Genomic DNA, 22,932 nt, shown 5'->3' with positions numbered 1-22,932 from the left:
TCCACATTTCAACATTATGTACAGGGTATGAATCAGCTTTTAGCTGTGACAGACAGGTTTTACCAATTGATCAAGTTATTCCTATCACTTAGTTGATGACCTCTGCCATCCTGAGCTAATTCTCAGTGTATTATACAAAGCCACGAGGTTTTGTTTATAAAGGACTGAAGTCCCCAACACAGCATTAGAACTGAGAAAAAGGAAAAGGTATGTAATAACAACAAAACAAACCAAGATTCCTTTCCCTAGGAATAAGCAACACAAATAAAAGGCATCCAGCTAAATATATATTAAATAGGCAGGGAATTCAATACCTGTTGAATACTTCAATGACAGTCACTATCAGTGCAATTCCTTTTAACTGTGGATTCTGATTGAGCCTTGCCATGTTTCCGCCATTAACGTTTGAAGGATACTCAGAAGGAGAATAATATGAGACTCCGCAACAAATTGTGCCTGACTGCTTCCATGTATATAACTCTGAAAAATTGAAGGAAGAGAAAATAAATAGATCAGTCATTCCAACTGAACAGTCAGTGTGTGTGTATGTATGCATGTGCATATTCATTTAGTTATTTAAAGGATGTATTTGTATAAATCAGCCTGGAAAAACATATAACAAAAGAACACATTGGCATATAAAGATGATGGAGTTACATAAATTGCCCAGCTGCAAAATTGTCTCCTGAATCCTTCTTGCTTAAATCCAAAGAACCAAATGCAGGGAGAAAAGCAAGCAAGGAGGGCCTCTGCCTTTTCTCCCAATTTGCTAGTTTATTAGTGGCTTCTCAGAGGCTGTTGCTGGTAGCAGAACACTTGAATAGATGAAACGTGGCTGTGATCCAGGAAGGTAATTGTTTTCTTAAAAGCTATGCCAGCCGATTTTGCCCATAATTTAATTACAATGATAGTATTAAACAGAACAAAATGCATGCATTAAATAGCTTTTAAATAATAGGTAGCATTCAACAGGCCAAATGCTTAGCTTTTCTCACTTGCTGTCCATGTACCTCTTCCTTTCCATTTCTGTCTGTGCTGCAGGAAAGAATGGGTGGATAGTTTCCCACCCTCTTTATTTTCTGAAACCTTCTAATTACAGTGAACAACATGATTGCTCCTTGGACTGTGAACAAATAAACTGAAGTGAATGAGCAACAATGTTTTAGGACAGAAATGATAATTCTACACCCAATTTCAGCTTCCATTTTATAATTCAGGCTGATGTGATGCACTTTCTCTCTCAAACTTCAGACTTTCACACTCCAGAATCCCTTCCTCTCTCTCCTTCTCTATGTCACACACAAATAGGAGAAAGAAATCTTAGAAGATAATTTTTTTGGGAGGGGGGGAATTAAACATACCACTTAAAAAAAAAAGAATCATAGTAAATGTAGACCATCAAAATCCAAGGCTCCAGTTGAGGCAGGAATCCAAATTAAGTTATCCTGGGCAGATACTGGAGCACATCCAGTGAAGGGGCACTTACCACCTCTCTGGATATAGAGAGGTTCCACACTGAACTTCTCTTACTGTTAGAAAGATTCCCTCCCCGCCCTAATATTCAATGTAAGTATCAGAATCTGCCTTCCTGCAGCTTTAACTGTTTACTCCATGTCCTATACTCTGAAATGAGAAAAAAACATCTTCTATTGACATGCTTTCAGATATTTGAAGAATGATATCATATCCTCTCTCATTTGTCCTTTTTCAAGGCTAAATATACCAGCTCCTTCAGTCTTTCTTCATAGGACTTAACTTCTAATCCCCAGAGCATTCTTTTGGCTTTTTCCCCTGAATATATTTCACATTTTCTCAATCTTTCTTAGTGTGTGTGCCAAGAAGAAATACAGTACTTGAGGTGATGCCTGACCAAAGAAAATAAACGAGAATAATTACTTCCCATGATTTAGAAATAATACTTCAGGGCTTGCCTTTTTTGCAGTTACATCACACTGCTGGCTCATATTCATTTTGCAACCAATTGCTTGCTATTCCATAATATTTATCACAAGTATTATTTCCAAGCCAGATTTCCCCATTCCGTACCTGTACTTTTGATTTCAGCTGTCTAAATGAAGAACTCTGCACTTATTTTTGTTATTTTTTATACTATTACTTTCAGCCTAATTCTATAATGCACTATAACCCTAACTGCCCAGAGTCCCCCTTTCTTGGGGGAGATGGGTGGTAATAGAAGTTTGAAAAATAAATAAATAAAATAAATAATCTATCAAACTGTTTTGAATTTGATTTCTCTTTTCTAGGGTATTAACTATCCCATCTAATTTTGCACCACCTGCAAAAATAATATCCATTCCTTCCATCTCTTCATCCAAGTCATTGGGGTGGGGGGGAGAGAGAGAGAGAAAGAGAATGAATAGTGGAGGACCAAGGACTGGTCTTATGGCATTACACCTGACACCTCTCTCCAATCAGATGAGAAACAATTGATGGAGTATTCTTTGAATATCACATGAGTACTAGGGCCTGGCTCACTTTCTCTCTTCTCATGTCAAGCTCCCTAGCTTGTACTCATTAGAAGGTACCAAGAAACACAACATGGCCCATCTGGGTAAGAATCCTTACGACAGACCAAAGCCATTTTAAGCACTTGATTGCCCTCATCAACATGAAGGTGTAGTCTTTTCTAGCATTTCTCTTTTCCGGACTTTCCCTGACTCAACAGAACCCCTGCTATGTGCTTCTTGGGCTTGATACTAAGTGGCAGCTATTGGTCCACATAATTGACATTTCTACTCTGGGAACCTCGTAACTCCCACATATTGTAACTTGGTTCTGGCTTCCTGAATGTTTTCTTATCAGTAATTCACCATATCAGTCTTTATGGCAAGACTTCATATCACCATTTATTCCTCATATCAATCTGTCATGGGATCAAAATATCTGAAACCAGATCAAAATTCATGGGCCAAACCCTACTGCTTCCATAATAGCTCTGCTACCAGAAAAATAATCTGAAGATTATTCTGCGCCCAGAAGTGAGAAGGCAGAGAAGTGTAGTACAGCAGCTGGAAAAGAGATGAGCCCAGTATATGGTCTTCTGGCTCAAAAATCTTTGTAGAGGCGAGCAGTGCTGGGAGGGTTCCCCTGGCCCAGCTCTCATGACAAGAACACCACCTTCTGGAAGGGATTAAGAGACAGGAAACTTTGGGACCAGCCTTTGTGAAAAGGCTCTTTCAAGACTAGTGTTAGTTCCTGTGGACTGGTATGGGGAACAAGGGACAGCAGCAGCATGAAGACTTCTGTTGGTTTTTTTCTTTTTCTAAATCTCTAAATTAAATAAAAGAATGTGAGCCAGCCTTTACTCCATTGATCCAACTATTGGGGGAGACAAGTCATTTGAAGAAGATGAATAAAACACCCCACATGTTGATACACAAAGTTCATTTTCCTGTGACTGTGTCCTCCTGATTTCATGAACTGTTACAGACAATTTACTAGATTTTATTTTCCATCTCCTTTTTCTCTAAGAGCTTATGCACAGAAAAATGGCAAATTTGCAACATTATTTAGTTACAGTACCCAGCCCCCCCCAAAAGCCTGCCACTGACGTGATGTTCCTTTTTATGGAAAATGCAGTTATTCCAGTTGATCATCAGCAGGCTTCCAGGACTGCCTAACAGTGAAAAGTAAGAAGAAAATAGATGGGGAAATAGCACAGATAAATTGATGAAAGTCTGGGAAACCAGCTCCTCAATTATTATTTACAAGGATGATTTAGGAGCCCAGAAATTGCCGCTGATAGCAAATCATACTGTACGGCCCCAAAAGTCATAATTTATAGCAGTTTCCTTATCTAATAGTTCTGGCAATTTTGTTTAAACACTACCACCTCCACCCTGGATGTCGGCATACACATAGCCTTTACTTATGGAGAATCCCCACCTTCCTATAAATATTAGGCTCACTACAATCCTATCAAATTTTAAGATACTTTGAAAGTCACCTAAGGGATGGATTTTAATGAGGCTTACATGAAATTAAGTCCACTATGGAAAGCTGATTAAACTATATCCATATAGACTCTACCATAACAGCATCAAAGGGTCGTCATACAGGGAAAAGTCATATCTACATAACCAACTTACTGATGGAGACAAAGCACAAATTATAGCTTTAAAAATTGTAAACGTAAAATCGATTTCCCATCTTTCCCCAAACAAAAGCAGAACTGAATTAGAACACATCAGCAGCATCAGTACTTTGTTTTTAAAAATCTATTCTGAACAGAGATGCGGAAGTCCTCAAAAGCTCTCCTAAGGCTATTGGAGTTGCTTCTGGGTGAGAGAAAAATCAGAAAAATAAAATAAAGGTGCCTGTCAAATAAAGAGAAATGATATGTTCCTATGAGGACCTTAAAGAAAATCCCTATGGAAGGGAAATGCTGCATGGAAATCAAAAACTGTTGCCGTGGGATAAACCACAGAATGCTGGCTTTCAATCCAATCCTGATCTTGTCTTCCTAGCAATTAGCCCCTAGTCCCTATGGCACTCTGAAAAAAGAATGCCAGGGGGAAAATTGGGTAGGTGTTGGAAAGGGATACTCGGATCCTGATGATTTGCAGGAGGAATCAGAGGTAGACACCAATTTTGGCCCTAGAGAATACCCTGCAATCTAGATTGGGAGAGAAAAGAAGAAAAATCCTAAGTCACTTATACATAGCGGGACACGAAATTCATTTTGGAATATTCCACACCAGACTTCTTTGATATTTATTTGAATATGTCTTTGGCAATGCGAAGCAGCATGCAGCTAGAACAACTGATCTTGGGTTTGGATCAAGGTCAAAAGCAGTTAAAAGATATCCACCAGATTCTCTAGAAAGGGATTTCCATTTGCTGCCAAAGTGGATAACGGGATAAAAAATAAAATAAAATAAAATGTTGTATTTGGAAAGGCAGTACATAGGAGCTGGGAGGAAGAGAAAGCTCCAGTTTTTTTTACCAGCCCTTTCCACATCCCCCCCTCTACTCATCTCTCTTCCCTCTATAATGCTTTGGCTTTCTTTTTATTATCCTAAGATTCAGCAAATGTTTTACATTGTTTGAATATTAAGGGTCTCTTTAGAAATTAAGAGCCATGTCATGCCTAAACATAGGGCCAATTTTTTTTCTGGAGTTCCTGAGGTTTTTTTTCTTTTTTTTGGTAGGGGGGAGAAGGGTTTATTTATTTTTAACCCTATTTTTGTGCCATCTCTGCCTACATGTGGCAGGAAACCTGCTGTCAATTTTCAGCAATAATAGTTAGCTCCAAGAACCAGAACCAGACGAGTCCACAGGGAACATCTAGCCCTGGGAACTTCAGACAGCCCACTCCTATCTTACCCAATCCTAAAAGCAAAATCAGTATTATCATCTTCCATTCTGAAAATGAAGCAGATGAAGACAGAGGCAACATTCAAATTGGAATCTCCCAGATTCAGCTACAAGCCATAGAATCAGAGGATTCTGGAGTTGAAAGGTATCATAGAAGTCATCTAGCCCAATCCTCATCTAGCCCATAACTCAGTAAATTCACTAGAGTTTCTCTGATACATGACCATCCAGCCTCTGTTTGAAGGAGAACTCAATAGTTCCCATGGCAATCTGTTCCATCACCTGATAACTCTTACAGTCAGGAAGTTCTACTGATGTCCAGACTGAATCTGCTGCCTTGTAACTTTTAACCTAATGGTTTTGATTTTGCTCCCTGGGCAATAATGAATAACTCCACTCTCTCTTCTATGTGCCAATCCTTTAGATATGAAGGATGCTATTATATTTCCCTTCGATCTCAACAATATGCTATACCAGCTCTTTCCTGAAATAGCACCAGGATACCAATTCACTCCCATCTAATTTTGCAACAGCCTCTTCAAAAATCCTTTGTCTTCCTCATTCTCAAACACTTGCCTTTCTCTTTCTCTCTTCCTTTCCCATATTTATTATTTCAATGTGTTGTGTATAAGCTGCCCTTGAAGGCAATGTGTCCAACATAGGAATCAGGATACTAACTGGGACTATGGATACAGAAAAGGCTCTCGGTCCATTTCCCAGGAGCTCCAGTCATGATCTACCATCTCTAAGGTTTGTACAGCATCATCTAAGTGAAGGAACAGAGGAATGAACAGCAGAAATGCTCCAGATTGTAGGGTCAAGCTCCTTGGGAGACATGACCACTTTAGGACTCAGCATCATGAGTAATGCTATCTGAGCTTTCAAAGGCCCAGTTACTGGAAGTTTTTTAAGGCAATGTTAAAAGGTTGATGGTTGATGTGTGTCATCTTTTTCATCCTGTGTTGGAACGCCCTTGTTCCAACCCCCTTCTATCAACTTTTGTCTAGAATATGACCCCTCTTCTAGGCTGATTCCTACTAAGTCCAATATAGCGCTTATTGGCTTTAAATCTACACTCAGGCTTGGATAGATCTTCAGCACTAGTGTTTCATAGGCCTGGGTTAATGGTTTTTGATTCTTATCTCTCTCTCAGTTCCTGCACCTCTGCGGGATAACAAGAGTTGGGCAGTTGCCTGAGATTGCTACTGGGCTTCCAATTTGCACCTGAATCTTCTTTACAGTATATTTTGACAGCTGAAAGCTCAAGGTCGAATAGACATACCATACTTTGCAGAAGAATGTTTATAATTTGCAGGAAAAAAAACCCCAATTGTTCTAATCAATACTGACTTTCCATGTTGCAGAGTAGGAAAGTGACTAATACTGAATAGAACCTTAGTCATTTTGACTTCTCTGGTGTACAAAATATGCTTGGCCCATCAAAATCTGCGAACATAGAAAGCTCTAAGCTTGTGAACCATACCTCTGTTCAACTTGTAATTATCTTTGGTCTTGACTCTGATCCCACTGAATGTGATAAGAGTTCAGTGTTTTCCCAACATATCATAATCAAAAAAATCCTTTTATATATATTTCTAGAGAGAAAATTAAGTATTACCAGCTCTATAAAACTTAGCAGTACTGAAACAGAGAAGGCATATATTTTATATATATTCTCTGAAGTAATCAATGCTAGTTATAATGGATTGTAATTTTAAATTTCTCTAAATACTACATATGTTGGTGATCTTCAGAGTGATATCTGTCACTGTTCAGTGAAATGCTTACATTAAATGTTGATTTCACTCCTTTCTTTCCTGTTAAACCACATAAATAAAATAGAAAATGGTAATTGGAAACATGACCACTTTGAGTTACATTTTAGTCCTCAAGACAGCCCAATTAACTTCTGCAATAGTCCACATTAAAATTTAAGCACGATTGCATGTTTTAGATGCCACAGTGGTCTGTTATGCTGTTACTGGAATGAAGCAATATGGATTTTGTGCTTCAGTGTTGGTAGGTGATTTCTTAAAAATGGAGATGTTTAAAAGGCACCATTACTTAAATTTCATTTAAATTAATAATCTAGCATCAGAAGGCAGCATTTCTGATAAATTTTAAAAAAAGCATTTTTCTCTTTTAAGAAAAGAAATAGAAGTGATTCATATCTTTCCAAGTGGCCATTTCTGGCATGGAGAAATGAAACAGCTACTAAGAGTACAAAGGTTTGAACAAGCACCAATAAACATTCTTTCATTGCAGCACCCCAAATCATTTTGCTGTTGCAACTCTCAAATAGTCTTTTTTTTTTGCCACTGAAAAACGTAACTAAATCTGACAGTCTTTCAGTTGCCAAGATTATACATGATAAAGCAGCTTATGATTCTCAGTTTAATCCAGTTTCTTTTATGTATCATAAATCTCACTAGGAAGCACTCCAGAAATTAAGATCTGAAGGAGGAGCCCACATGAAGATGCAGCCATTTACTGGTGCTCATCCATCAGGTAAGTGGGAAAAGATGTTCTCTTGCACACTATGGGACAACTGTCTTGCGGTGATTTCTTTCTTTAAGTTCTTTAAAAACTAGAGGGATATGAAGCCACTCTTTATTCCATTACCAGTTGGGCTGAGAAAAAATCCATTGGACGTGTATACTACATGTTGAAAATACATTTAATTCTCCAGTGACAATAATTTGACTTTCTGAATCAGTATTCCAAAATTAGCTTCCACCTCCTCTCTCTCATCTGACTATATAGAGGAATTATAAATGTGTGCACTTTATAAATGTATGTGCTTGGATACAGAAAAAAAAAGGTCTGATAATGTTAGATAGGTGTGAACCAGCAAAAAGCCAAGAGACTATACAAAGGGATGCTTAAGCCCCACGTCCCCACCCCGTTTGAGTGGCTGATGGTGTTCAGACGAAGTGTTTCTCCATTGCAGTCCCTACCCTCTGTCATAGCCTCCTGCTAGGGGATCGGTTGATGCCCACCTTGATATAATTTAGGAGGACAGTAAAAACAGTATTGCTCCATGGAGCATTTAATATGTAATTGCTGCCATTGGGACTGGGTGCCAGTGGGTGTTATTTAATTTGTTATTTAATTGCTTTTATCAATTAGTTCATGCTGTTTTATTGTTTTATGGGTAAACTGCCAGGAGTCCTATTTGGAATATGGCAATATATAAAATCTCTAAATAAATAAATGTGTGTGTGCTGGGGGATCTTGCCTTACGTTAGACTTTCCAAGTCCTTTGTTAAACATTCATTTTATATTTCATCCTAGAGGGTAGTTTCTTTTTCTTTTTAAAAATTCTTATACATTTACTTTTGGAAATATTTATTAAATGAGACACTAAATTTCATCTTTAAAATGTTTAGAAAAAGAGGAAAAACTCTCTTTTTGTTTTTATATTTTCTCCTAGTCTGACATTCATCTGGATAGTTTCAAACCAATCTAATGAAATTCCCACAGGCTGTTCCTGGGATAAACACATGCATGTGCATGCACAAACACACATACACCAAAACACTCATAGCATTAGCTCCTGGGATAAATATACATCAAATAAATGGAGGAAACAAAACTGAGTCTTCATCTTTTTTTTTTTTAAGACGCGTGTTCCCATCAAGTGTATGGTACTTTCCCAGTTCTGCTCAGGATTTTTTCAGTCTCTTGACATGGCCATTTCTACATCTCATCTGGAAGTTACTGGTCACATGGTATTCATATCTTCAGCTCTTATTTGACACGGGCAATGAAAAGTGGTTTATGAAAGGATCAACCATGTGCCTTGAACAGGGGTTGGGAATGGATAGCTATCTTTTACCAAAAAGTTATCCTGCAACTTTCCAACAAAGTTGAACTCCACTCTGATAAACTCCACTCATGATGAGTAGATTGAGGTATTCTTACTAAGACAGTAGCAAAATGTTTATTTATAGCTTTAGCTTATAGAAACCATTCGTAAGAATTTTATTAAGTTTCAAGCAAAGATAAAAGTTACAGAAAAACAAAAAAACTACAAAGAAGGAAAAAAACCAAAACAGTGTAGAAACACAAGAGAATTTTTTTTCAAAATTACAAAAAGAGGTGACTTCTGACTTTTAACAGCAAGGATATACAACAATTTTCCATAATCAATTCCTTACTCTATATTAAACCAAAATCACATTATTTCTATAAATCATTCCATTGGCACATTGTAATAATCATTAAATATAGTTGCTCCCTCCCCTTATATTGATACACACACACACACAGTGTGTGTGTGTGTGTGTGTGTGTGTGTACACACACAGTATATACACCTTCTAATCAACTTCCCCCAAAGATAACATTTAATTATTTCCTTCCTACTACTATTCTATACATTCCTGTCTACTATAATAAAGATCAAACTAAAAAACATATGTCTGCCATTGTACTTGATAATTCAACAATTTTAATAATCTTAATCATATTAAACCAGACATTTATTATTTTTATTATACCTTAATAATCTTAATCCAAATTGTTAAATATAAACGAGATCAGCCAAACCCTAAAAGCAAACCAGATAAATATTCTTAAACCCTTATCCCACTTCAAAATAAACCAGAACATTTACATAGCCCCACAAGGTGCACAAAGCTTTTTTCTTAAAAAAAATCAAAGAGCCCAACTGCCCCCCTCAAAAACTCCAATTCTCTTCAGGAGACCTCCCATACATCATAACCCCTTCTTTTCCATGGCACTCCACCAGAAGATCAATTGCACTTGTGGCTTGCAACTCGCTCTCTCCCTTAAATTTCTCCAACTCAACTATCCGATCTTCATCCAGCATTTCAACAGAAATCCCAATCTCACTCTTAGAAGAGACATTTCTGTTGTTGTTAAATTCCTCAACTTCATCCATGACATCCCCAACTAGATGACACATTTTAGATCTTGTATTTTTCACAATGTCCTGAATGCCTTGTATAAAAACTTGGTAGGAATCAGAAAGCATCTGTTTAAAATCTTGTTAGAAGTCAGAGAAAGTTTGTTTAAAATGACTCAAGCAGTAGATTATGGTGCCCCCTAGGAGTTTAACCAACGACAGTTCCCAAGGGAAAGTATAATTAGAAAACTGAAAGTTCAAAACAGCCAATTCAACATGTAGGAAAATGCTAATATCTTCAAATTTAGTACAAAAATAATAACGGAAACAATTATTTACTCTCAATCCTCCTTAATATTTGGAGGGAAAACAAAGTCCAAAACTTTAAAAGAATTTTTTTGAGAAAAACTGATCCCAAGAATAACAATAAGCACGAAGAGAACCACTTCTCCTTCCCCCAGAAAGCCTCTCTTAGGGCATGTGTACTTAAAAAAAATATAAATTGGGTGATTTAGAAATGGGGTGGTCAGTCTTAGTGTCCCTTTAAGGCTACAGTGAGGCTTGGAAATGGTGACATCACAGTCTCCCTGCTAAGCTCTTACCAGTTGAGTGTGAATGCTATTTGCTATCTTCTGGCTGCAAGCAGCCCTCCGGAGGACAGATGAGGTGATTCCAGGTGTTTTCCTTTTTCTGGAAAAACACTCCTGGGCTTCAGGAAAAACCTGCCGCATTGTCAGTTCTGCCCGCTGAGCCCACGGGCACAGCTGTTCAGCCCACCATGTCCGAACCGGAAGTCCAGCTGATGAATTTCATAGGGTTTCTTTGTTTTATATATGTATGTATTGTTACATATGTATGGATTAACGGTGTGCTGTATTTTTAAATTCTCTGACTTGATCTTGGACCATAAACAAACAAACTTTCCAACAAATGGGTGAACAGTCAGAATGTGTTGTCTTCTTTGTCTGAAGAAACATTTGCACTTTTCAGCAACCAACAAATGTTACTTATTTCCGACACAGAAACAATATTTAATCTCTGCCTGCTCCTCAGCAGTGTCTCAGCCATTTCCATTAAAATATTCTCCCCAGTTTCAGTGTGCAGAAGACTTGTGACACAGATTATTTCTATTTGAACTATTCAAGTCTTATTATAAGCATCTGAAAACAGACATTCAAAAGTACTGTAAGTATAACTGGAGTTACACTATTGCTGTGCCTTTACGCACACATATTTATTGGAGTTAATGGAACTACCAGTGTGAATAAGGTTTATGTCCTCATAAGCTTCACAGGAAGCATTTTAGTGCACCAATTATTTTAGGCACACAACTACATAAATACATAACATACTAAAATTTAAATCATATAAAAAATGTGGCTATTTTGGTACTGCAACTGGGTTTATTATCCTATTCAAATTTATGCTCTACTCATTATATGGTCATTTTGTTGCAACAATTCTCTATTTTTAGGATTTAAATCTCCATAGCATCTAAATATTGATGCTGAGAATTTATTATCATTTAGCATAGCTACACAGCATATCAAAGGCAGTATTTTCTCAGGAAAACATGCAATGAAATTGGACACATTGGTATATATATGAAGAGATATAGTATATATACACACTAAATTTAATCAGAAGGAATTCCTGAATTTCATATTACAGTTTTTCAATTTTCTTTCTCCTTCCCATCTCGAAATACCATAAAAGAATTTCCAAGCATCTTCTGGTTGCAATGATAATAAAATGCAGATATATTACAGGGTAGTTGGAATGTTATTGAAAATCACATCATCCTATGAACAAGCACCATGGTCTTCAAAGTGACATGGTTAAGCAACATTTTTCTAAAAGTTGTTCCACCCCCCCACCCCCCCCAGCCCCACTCAATAAAGAACACATATAATTTCTGTAATACCATCTAGGAAGCTTGAAAATTAATCTAGATTCTGGATTAAATCCCTAGGCTCTGATGCAACAAGATGTCAACCACATAACAATTCAATCTCTCATATTTCTCAAGTTTATGGATTCACTAAAGATGCATAAAAAATCCCAGGCCTGAAACAATGTTATAGCTGTCATAAGCTTCCTTGACTTTCCCACTACTTCCTGTAAGTAACATGAAGGCAGATATAGTGGAAAAAGTTCATTCACAACATTCCTTGGACTGAGCATGTCTGTATAAGAGGAACAGCTAGCTCTATCTGCTTATTCTCATGGCAGTAAATATGCTGGTGAACATGTATATCACTTTCTAAGGACCATATATTTCAAAGTAATCTCCTATTTCCCAAACACCAAACAAACAGCCTCTCCCCCATCCCAAACTAAAACAAAACACAAAATAATTTAAAATATCAGACAAATTGGTCATTTAAAAAGCCAAATGAATCAACTCCTTAAAAATGCCAAATCTTAGATCATTCTGCTGTCTACATAGTTTTATTATCAATTTCCCTACCCACACTCCAGTTTTATTCTTTGTATGAACAGGCTATGGTATTAGTCATTTCAGTCATTTAAGCATTTATCAAAAGTTTCCTCTGTCAAATTCCGTTTTAGAACTTTATTCTCAGCTTTGTATTAAAATGTATTTTATTCATTCAGTATATTTTGGTATCACATTTCTGATCACAGAACATTTAATAGAATATCCAGATAACTAAATAATTGAAACTATCAAAAAAAGAAAGATCACATTATTACAAAACCAAGGAGCACTAATGAAACCAGATAGTAGCACTAATGTACAAAAGAGGTGGCAACGTCACCATCTCTCTGAAAGACAGCAAAAAGGGACTAAGGCCCATGGCAAAGTTGTTCCACTTCAGAAGTGAAGAGCATCAGTTCCATCTTACACAAAATTTATTTTTCTTTTCTTTTGCCCAAACGAGGTTAAGCATGCTTACACTGAATTTAATTGATCATTTTAATATCCACTCCACTCCCTCACTTAACCCATTTTGAGGAGATTATTTACTATCCTTTTTTGGCTTAGCATTTCTAAATAATTGGGTAGTGTTAGAAAACTCCAGGTATTTCATTGCTCACCCCAGTTTTTCAGAAAATATTACGGGCTCTTTCTTTGGAAGCTTCATAATTATATCCCTCTATTACACAGCTTCATCTTTTATCCTATTCTCCATTTCCTGTTTTTAGGCAGTTACCAACTGTCAAGCCAACCAAAGATGCAAGAACCACACAGATTTCAAAAAGGCATTTTTAATGCTAGTCTGAGGTAAAAACCTAATCTTGAAAACTACTTCTTAGTGTTTTTCCTGCGCTATGGCAGGGTCCGCTTGTCGGCATATCCGTCTCCATTTGACTCGATCAAAGGCATCTTCAGGGGGGACGTTCACGCATTCCATGTCTTCCTTAATGCGGTCCATCCACTGTTTCTTGGGTCTACCATGGGGCCGCCGGCCACCGGAGTTCAAGTGCATGGCTGTTCTCGCCACCAAGTCTTCTTTGCCACGTATGACGTGTCCATACCATCTGAGCCTTCCTTCCCGCAGTTTTGCTATGATTGGTGTGACTCCCAGTCTTCGTCGGATGTCATCGTTCATGGCATGGTCGAATCACGTTAGTCCAAGGCACCATCAGGGCATTCGCATTTCCATCATGTGCAGGGCCTGCTTGTGCTTTGCTGTCACTGGCCAGCACTCCGATCCGTAGAGGGTGACTGGGAGCACTACCGTTCTGTAGACCTTTGACTTGAGGCGTAGGGGCATCCGACGATCACACAGGACTCCAGGCACCTGGTGCCACTTCATCCAGGTGGCGTTGACACGGGCGCGGGCATCTGGAAAGCTATCGCCGTCGCTGCATATGAGGGAGCCGAGATACTTGAATTGCTCTACTTTCTTCAAGTCTTCTCCACTAATGCTGATGGTTCCATCGGTTTGGGGGCCGCATTCCATATATTCCATATAATATATTATAAGATTGATTGATTGATTGATTTATTATAAATTTAAATAGTAAAATTTATTTATTTATTATAAGATAATATAAGATTATATGTTCCATATAATCTTGAAAACTGTAAATTTCTAGCAAAGTTACAGTGAGTTAATTAAGGTGGAGCGTCTTTGAAACATTTTCTTCTCATAGCTCTCACATCAAGACTGTGTTGCTTCTCCTCATCTAAACGGCATTCTTCCTCCACTTCCTTCCCACAGACTTTCACATTTCCTCTTGAGCCTTCAGTACGCTCAAGTCCAAGGAAACAAAAATTACTGCATCATCTTTATTAACATTCTTTGATCTTACAACTGGTTGAAAGACATAGCATATTTTTGCTGAAGCCCCGTTGATTCTCCAGCAAGACTTGTCCTTCTAGACTTGTCCTTCTTAATAATTTTATCTTTTTTCACAATTTATTAGAATAGCAAACTAACTGGCCTAGAACTTGCTCTAATTTTTACTTTGGGAACTTTCCAATCCTCTGCTAAAAAGGCCAATCTTTTTTTTTCTGGACATATTTCTTATCAAATTATCAATTTTATAGCTCAGCACCTTGCAGTATATGGCCTTATAAAAGAGAGATACTGTACAAGGTAATTTTCCCCTAAAAAAACTGACATATCTGTTTGCGCGTCTCTAAGTCTAATTCCGAATTTATTTCTCAAGTCCAAAATATTTATTTATCACTCAACTAATATTTGAACCACAGTAAGGACCCGGAAGTGTCTATGACAATGCCGGCTCCAAGGCTTAGAAACGGAGATGAGCACCGCCCCCTAGAGTCGGACACGACTGGACTTTACGTCAAGGGAAACCTTTACCTTAATATTTGAACCACAGTAAGTACATTTCAGCAAATGAAATAAGAAATTGGTTACACTATAAAACACACTTCAGCAAAGGATCGTCACCTTGTCGTGGTGCTGGAGCTTGAGCACCTCAATGATGCCATGAGCTAAACCATGAAGGGACACCCAAGACGGGAAGGTCATGACAGAGAGGTCAGACTAAACGCGATCCCTGGGGAAGGTAATGGCAACCCACCCCAGTATTCTTGCCGTGAAAACTAAATGGATCAGTACAACCAGAGATATGTCGGTATACCATCGGAAGATGAGACCCCCAGGTCGGAAGATGGTCAAAATGCTACTGGGGAGGAACAGAGGATGAGTTCAACTAGCCCCAGACGTGATGACGCAGCTAGCTCAAAGCCAAAAGGACGGCTAGCGGCCGACGGTGCTGGTGGTGAACGGCGAATCCGATGTTCTAAGGATCAACACACCATTGGAACCTGGAATGTAAGATCTATGAGCCAGGGCAAATTGGATGTGGTGATTGGTGAGATGTCAAGATTCAAGATAGACATTTTGGGCGTCAGTGAACTGAAATGGACTGGAATGGGCCACTTCACATCAAATGACCACCAGATCTACTACTGTGGACAAGAAGACCACAGAAGAAATGGAGTAGCCTTCATAATTAATAGTCAAGTGGCTAAAGCAGTGCTTGGATACAATCCAAAAAACGACAGAATGATCTCAATTCGAATTCAGGGCAAGCCATCTAACATCACAGTGATCCAAATATACGCCCCAACCACAGATGCTGAAGAAGCTGAAGTAGAGCAGGTCTATGAGGACCTGCAGCACCTACTGGATGACACACCTAAAAGAGATGTTATTTTCATCACAGGAGACTGGAATGCTAAGGTGGGCAGTCAAATGACACCTGGAATTACAGGTAAGTATGGCCTGGGAGAACAAAATGAAGCAGGACACAGGCTGATAGAATTTTGCCAAGACAACTCAATGTGCATAACAAACACCCTCTTCCAGCAACCTAAGAGACGGCTTTATACATGGGCTTCACCAGATGGACAACACTGAAATCAGATTGACTACATCCTTTGCAGCCAAAGGTGGCGGACATCTATACAGTCGGTAAAAACAAGACCTGGAGCTGACTGTAGTTCCCATCATGAACTTCTTCTTGCACAATTTAGGATCAGACTAAAGAGATTAGGGAAGACCCACAGATCAGCTAGATATGAGCTCACTAATATTCCTAAGGAATATGCAGTGGAGGTGAAGAATAGATTTAAGGGATTGGACTTAGTAGATAGGGTCCCGGAAGAACTATGGACAGAAGTCCTCAACATTGTTCAGGAGGCGGCAACAAAATACATCTCAAAGAAAGAGAAAACCAAGAAGGCAAAATGGCTGTCTGCTGAGACACTAGAAGTAGCCCAAGAAAGAAGGAAAGCAAAAGGCAACAGTGATAGGGGGAGATATGCCCAATTAAATGCAAAATTCCAGAGGTTAGCCAGAAGAGATAAGGAATTATTTTTAAACAAGCAATGCGCGGAAGTGGAAGAAGACAATAGAATAGGAAGGACAAGAGACCTCTTCCAGAAAATTAGAAACATTGGAGGTAAATTCCAGGCAAAAATGGGTATGATCAAAAACAAAGATGGCAAGGACCTAACAGAAGAAGAAGAGATCAAGAAAAGGTGGCAAGTATATACAGAAGGCCTGTATAGGAAGGATAACAATATCAGGGATAGCTTTGATGGTGTGGTCAGTGAGCTAGAGCCAGACATCCTGAAGAGTGAGGTTGAATGGGTCTTAAGAAGCATTGCTAATAACAAGGCAGCAGGAGACGACGGCATCCCAGCTGAACTGTTCAAAATCTTGTGAGATGATGCGGTCAAGGAAATGCATGCTATATGCCAGCAAATTTGGAAAACACAAGAATGGCCATCAGACTGAAAAAAATCAACTTATATCCCCATACCAAAAAAGGGAAATACTAAAGAATGTTCAAACTATCGAACAGTGGCACTCATTTCACATGCCAGTAAGGTAATGCTCAAGATCCTGCAAGGTAGACTTCAGCAATTCATGGAGCGAGAATTGCCAGATGTACAAGCTGGGTTCAAAAAAGGCAGAGAAACTAGGGACCAAATTGCCAATATCCGATGGATAATGGAAAAGGCCAGGGAGTTTCAGAAAAACATCTATTTCTGTTTTATTGACTATTCTAAAGCCTTTGACTGTGTGGACCATAACAAATTGTGGCAAGTTCTTAGTGGTATGGGGATACCAAGTCATCTTGTCTGCCTCCTGAAGAATCTGTATAACGACCAAGCAGCAACAGTAAGAACAGACCACGGAACAACGGACTGGTTTAAGATTGGGAAAGGAGTACGGCAGGGCTGTATACTCTCACCCTACCTATTCAACTTGTATGCAGAACACATCATGCGACATGCTGGGCTTGAGTAATCCAAGGCTGGAGTTAAAATCGCTGGAAGAAACATTAACTATCTCAGATATGCAGATGATACCACTTTGATGGCTGAAAGCGAAGAGGAACTGAGGAGCCTTATGATGAAGGTGAAAGAAGAAAGTGCAAAAGCTGGCTTGCAGCTAAACCTCAAAAAAACCAAGATTATGGCAACCAGCTTGATTGATAACAGGCAAATAGAGGGAGAAAATGTAGAAGCAGTGAAAGACTTTGTATTTCTAGGTGCGAAGATTACTGAGATGCTGACTGCAGTCAGGAAATCAGAAGACACTTAATCCTTGGGAGAAGAGCAATGACCAATCTCGATAAAATAGTTAAGAGCAGAGACATCACACTGACAACAAAGGTCTGCATAGTTAAAGCAATGGTGTTCCCCGTAGTAACATATGGCTGTGAGAGCTGGACCATAAGGAAGGCTGAGACAAGGAAGATCGATGCTTTTGAACTGTGGTGTTGGAGGAAAATTCTGAGAGTGCCTTGGACTGCAAGAAGATCAAACCAGTCCATCCTCCAGGAAATAAAGCCAGACTGTTCACTTGAGGGAACGATATTAAAGGCAAAACTGAAATACTCTGGTCACATAATGAGAAGACAGGACACCCTGGAGAAGATGCTGATGCTAGGGAGAGTGGAGGGCAAAAGGAAGAGGGGCCGACCAAGGGCAAGGTGGATGGATGATATTCTAGAGGTGACGGACTCGTCCCTGGGGGAGCTGGGGGTGTTGACGACCGACAGGAAGCTCTGGCGTGGGCTGGTCCATGAAGTCACGAAGAGTCGGAAGCGACTGAACGAATAAACAACAAATAAAACATACTGATAATACTGCTATCTTTTCTATTTCAGCAAATATAACCTCAAAAGGAGCTTCTTCTATTCATAGTTCAAAACCTTCCTGAATATCCACATTATGATTTCGGCATTTTTATGACTGACAAGACAGCAAAAGTGCTTGAGAAAGTTTGAAGTTATTCTTTTAATTGTCTTGTTTGAAACTAGTAATTTTAGTAGTATGTGATGGAGCCTTATCTGACTGAAATGTTCTCGAGAAACTTCCTTTCTGATGAAATTAAAATGCAACCTCTATTCATCTGAATCTGCTCTCATCTCTTTTGCCAAACCCAAACCAATAATAACAAAAGCATCACAATGAATAGAAGATATCACAACAGAAAAATGTATCTTTTTCAAAATTAACTTAAGTGGCATTTTGTATAAAGGGAATATCTGAGTATAACCGAACTTGCTTTTGTGGTATATTATGCATCTAAAAAGATGTAAGTATTGTAAAGAAAACATGTGTATGAACTGTGTAAGATATTTAATTAAAAGAAGCTGTGAATAATGCCATTCTAGATCAAAGCAGTCACATTTGCTCTTCAAGGGATCATAAAAAAAATAATGACTTCAGAATTTTTAAATCAGGGACAAAAAATCTTGATCCCCCCTATTGTTCTAGACCAGTGTTTCTTAACCTTGACAACTTTAATCTGTGTGGACTTCAACCCCCAGAATTCCCCAGCCAGCAATGCTGGCTAGGGAATTCTGGGAGTTGAAGTCCACACAGTTTAAAGTTGATAAGGCTGAGAAACACTGGTCTAGACTATAACTTCATACCACTTGTCATGCTACTTGGGAATTAAAGCTCAAAATACATGCAGGATACTAGGTGGCCTATACCTCATTCTTGTTAACTGAACCACAGTGGAGGATGGATCCCAAATCTCAAATTATCAGAAATGTGCCACAACTATCAATGACTGAAAGTGCTGAGACCAGGAAAAAATTGTCCCATTTCAGTCTTGAATCTCACAAAACAAAACATCTCTTTTCTTCATGTCATTCCCGTCATATGTATAAACCCACAGAGAAACCTTATTTGCAAATTAATTTGTATAGCTTAATTTACATACCAAGGCTCCTCATAACAAGTTCCAGCATTTTCATGAACACAGGAGCTGGGAAATGATAATGGAAATGTATTCAGATAAAGTCAGGTGGGTCTCTCTCAAAACAGCACCCAGTTGCAACAGCATTTTCCATCCTATTTCATAGAAAATACAGGGAATAATGGGCAGAAGGGTAGGCAAATGCATGAAAAGGCAGTAGTTTTGCTTTCATAGTAAAAGATAATACAGGAAGGGTTCAGTAATATGGTATCCATAAATATTAATGTATCAATAGGTATCTCCCTTTATGCCTGTTAGGCTCCCTGACTTCATTAATTTGTTTAGATCATTTTATATATTTTTAAAAATTATTAAATCAGAAGCTGATATACCGCAACCATCATTATATTTACACACAGAGTTAGGAAATAAAAATGATGAGTGGCTGCAGCTCAGCGTGTTGCTTGGAAAGGTGTTCATGTGCCTAGAAAAAGATAAAATTGTGGGTTGCAAGGAATACAGTATATCTTATGGAACTCAGGATAATTTGCCTTCAGATTTTGTGACTAAGCACATATACTGTGGCTGTTATTTTGTGAGTCTATGACGTGGCCTCAAATTTCCAAATGTGTCCACCAGGTCAAAAAGTTGTCTGTCTATGAGCTAAAGCATTGAATTTGCTAAGGCGTTAAATAAGGCACTAATGAGCTGGGCCATAAGAATATAAAACGAGCCATACTGAAGTATGCTGAGTCAGATCAATGAGTCAGCTAAGTCAACATTCTGTTCCACAGTGGCCAAGCAGATGTCTACATGAAACACTTAAATAGGATCCAACTGGTGGCTCAAAGATTACCTTATCACACATGGATATTTGCATACCATACTTCACATTTTATGTGAAATAGTCTAATATTGAAAAGTTAATATTTAGATACTGAAAAAAATGCAAGTTGTTTCATGATTTTGAGATCAAATGGAAGAATATTTCAGAGCTGCTAACATATTCTCAGAATCTTAACTTATCATACGGGATACTACCAACTCTATTCAGCATACTATAATATAATGAAGAACAATATTGTAAAGTAGAGCTATTAATGCTGGGAAAGGTAGAAAGAAAAAGAAGAGGACGATTAGAAGCAAGGTTGGATGGACTCAGTTACAGTAGCAGTGAGTGCACAATTGGGAAGACTAGGTTAGGGATGGATCATCATGGAAAAAAATCTATGTGATTGCAAAGAGTTGACACTGACTTGATGGCACACAATCGATTAAAAAGTATGTAAAATGCATGTTTTTAGTGAAGTGCTTTAATGTACTGGATGTGTATGGATGTGTACACAAATGCTTTCTTCCATTGCTCTGACTCAGGCTACACTAGACATGGGACGTGAAATGATGGCAAGCCAACCCTGTTAGTTAATTTGGAATCTGGGCATTCATCCTGTTTCAGAAATATTTTAAAAATGTTTACTGTTAATTTCCCACCTCTAACAGATAAAATAAAAAAAATAACTTAGGAAGCTGGCAAGAGTAACTATACTCATCACTTGGAAAGATTTCAGTCCTTAAAATGAACCCTCTGCCAACCCCCTTTAAAATATGATTACACTAATTCATTTAAAAATATTGAAAATTGGCATGGAGTTGGTGGGATTAACAATGCTTTCTAAGCTTTATTAAGTTTAATAAGATTGGTATTTACATAAATGTGCCCAGGACTGCAGCCTGCTTTTTTTAGACGGTCAAAGAAGAACTGAGAATTGCTTTTACAAGTGTACTGAAACTATCTGATGGAAGTGGCTTAAAATTCAAAATATTTATTATGACAATTGTGGTGGTAAAAGGTACCCTCCCCCCTGCATAAACATGTAAGCTGCATTCAGTACCAGACCCATGAGATCCCCCCCCCCACCATACATATGAACTGTTTAAAGCCCCCTTGAAAGAAAATATTTAGGGCAAGCTGAATTGACCCTGAGTGGTGACAGGGAAAGGTATCAGTCAGGAACCTGTGACCCAGTAAACCAAATTGTTTTATTCACTGACCGTATCTCAAAGACAGTATAGCTAGCATGCTGACCTAGCAGGAAGGGATAAATAATAAGATCACACAGATGGGTTTATTTAAAATATTCCAACACCACGCTGTAATTTCCACTGTGCCTGCCTTTTTTCTGTGTCTTGTCTTTGCAATGTAGCGGGCCGAAGGCTGTTCAGCAAAGTGTTAATGCTTTGCTGGGAGCCCAGTAAATATACTGTTTATTGATTGCATGCAAATAAAATTATGGCATATCTTCGAAGTGATTTGGTTGCTTTAGGTGAACCAGGTTTTGGCCACGACACAACGCAGCATAACTGAACCCAGTTCCACCTTGATATACAACACAGAATGAAAAAGCTTCGTACTCAAGCAAACGGAGCAATTTAGAGATTCCTTTATAGGAGCATGGCCATATTCAGAATAACCGATTTAGAATTCTTGGAGGCAATACATCTGTAATTACAGTTTTAAAAGTTTGGAACTCATAGGTAAATTATTTAAATTCTGTACTGTCCCCAGTTACTCTTGTTGTTGTTTATTCGTTTAGTCGCTTCCGACTCTTCATGACTTCATGGACCAGCCCACGCCAGAGCTTCCTGTCGGTCGTCAACACCCCGAGCTCCCCCAGGGACGAGTCCGTCACCTCTAGAATACTCTAGAGTATTTAGCTAGCTGACAATACTGAGGCTTTGAAACGTTGTGGCATGGTGAAATTCAAAACCATAATTTAGGCTGAAGAGTATTTAGCCAGCACAGACTTTGGTGGAAAATTAGGGCGTAATTATCTACAATGGCTTTAAAAGTTTATGCAAAGGTGTCTGCCCACTGATGGTGTAGGGGGACTCTTTGATCCAGATGAAGCTTCTGAGAGCACCACAGATTTTCAGCAGAGCCCTTTGCCTCCTAAAAACCTGCCCATCTCACAACCCGTGAAGTTCTAAAGGATTTCTACCCCAAGACAGATTTGGGGGAGGAAGAAATTGCCTCCTTCTGTAGTCTGCTGATTGAAGCTTCCTCTGCGTCAAACAAACCTAATCAATGACAGCACTTTCCTCCTGTATTTGCAGTTACTTGATTTTGCAATAGGGAACATCACTGCAGATAAAATAAGAACTAGCCTGTCAAAACTTGAAAATTCATTTTGGGTATCAGACCAAACCAACCAACCAAACAAACAAACAAACACCATGCTGTCAAAAGTAGATAACTTTCTGCTGACTACAGAGGATTTCCTGCATCATAGCAATATTAAAATTTCAGTTATGTCAGGAATCTTCATCAGGGAAAACAGTTGTTTATATTTATAAAAGACACCATTCTTTTTCTGCTTAAACATGAAAAACAAGAGTTGGAGGATATTTATTATTTTTGCAAAACTTCAGTAAGCTGAATGTAAGTGTAAAATACATTAACTGCTGAAAAATTACATAAAGAATATATTGTAAGTAAAAATTGGGTGGGTAGGTTAAGGGAACATTTCATTGCCCTACTCTACAGTAAAATATATTTATT

At 38.4% G+C, this 22,932-nt stretch overlaps 1 protein-coding gene across 1 annotated transcript in view; it reads right to left on the bottom strand.

The window, feature by feature from the left end:
* TUSC3 (tumor suppressor candidate 3) overlaps positions 1–22,932 on the bottom strand; it is a 116,232-nt gene that overhangs the window by 18,354 nt on the left and 74,946 nt on the right. The window contains exon 7 of the mRNA XM_063310168.1: positions 417–480. Within this exon, the coding sequence (XP_063166238.1) occupies positions 417–480 (64 nt within the window). The remainder of the gene's footprint in view (positions 1–416; positions 481–22,932) is intronic.

The sequence above is a fragment of the Candoia aspera genome, chromosome 8, assembly GCF_035149785.1.
Source record: "Candoia aspera isolate rCanAsp1 chromosome 8, rCanAsp1.hap2, whole genome shotgun sequence".
In the NCBI taxonomy this organism is placed as follows: Eukaryota; Metazoa; Chordata; class Lepidosauria; order Squamata; family Boidae; genus Candoia; species Candoia aspera.
Note: the sequence above shows the minus strand (reverse complement) of the source record. Positions and strands in the feature narration are given on the sequence as shown.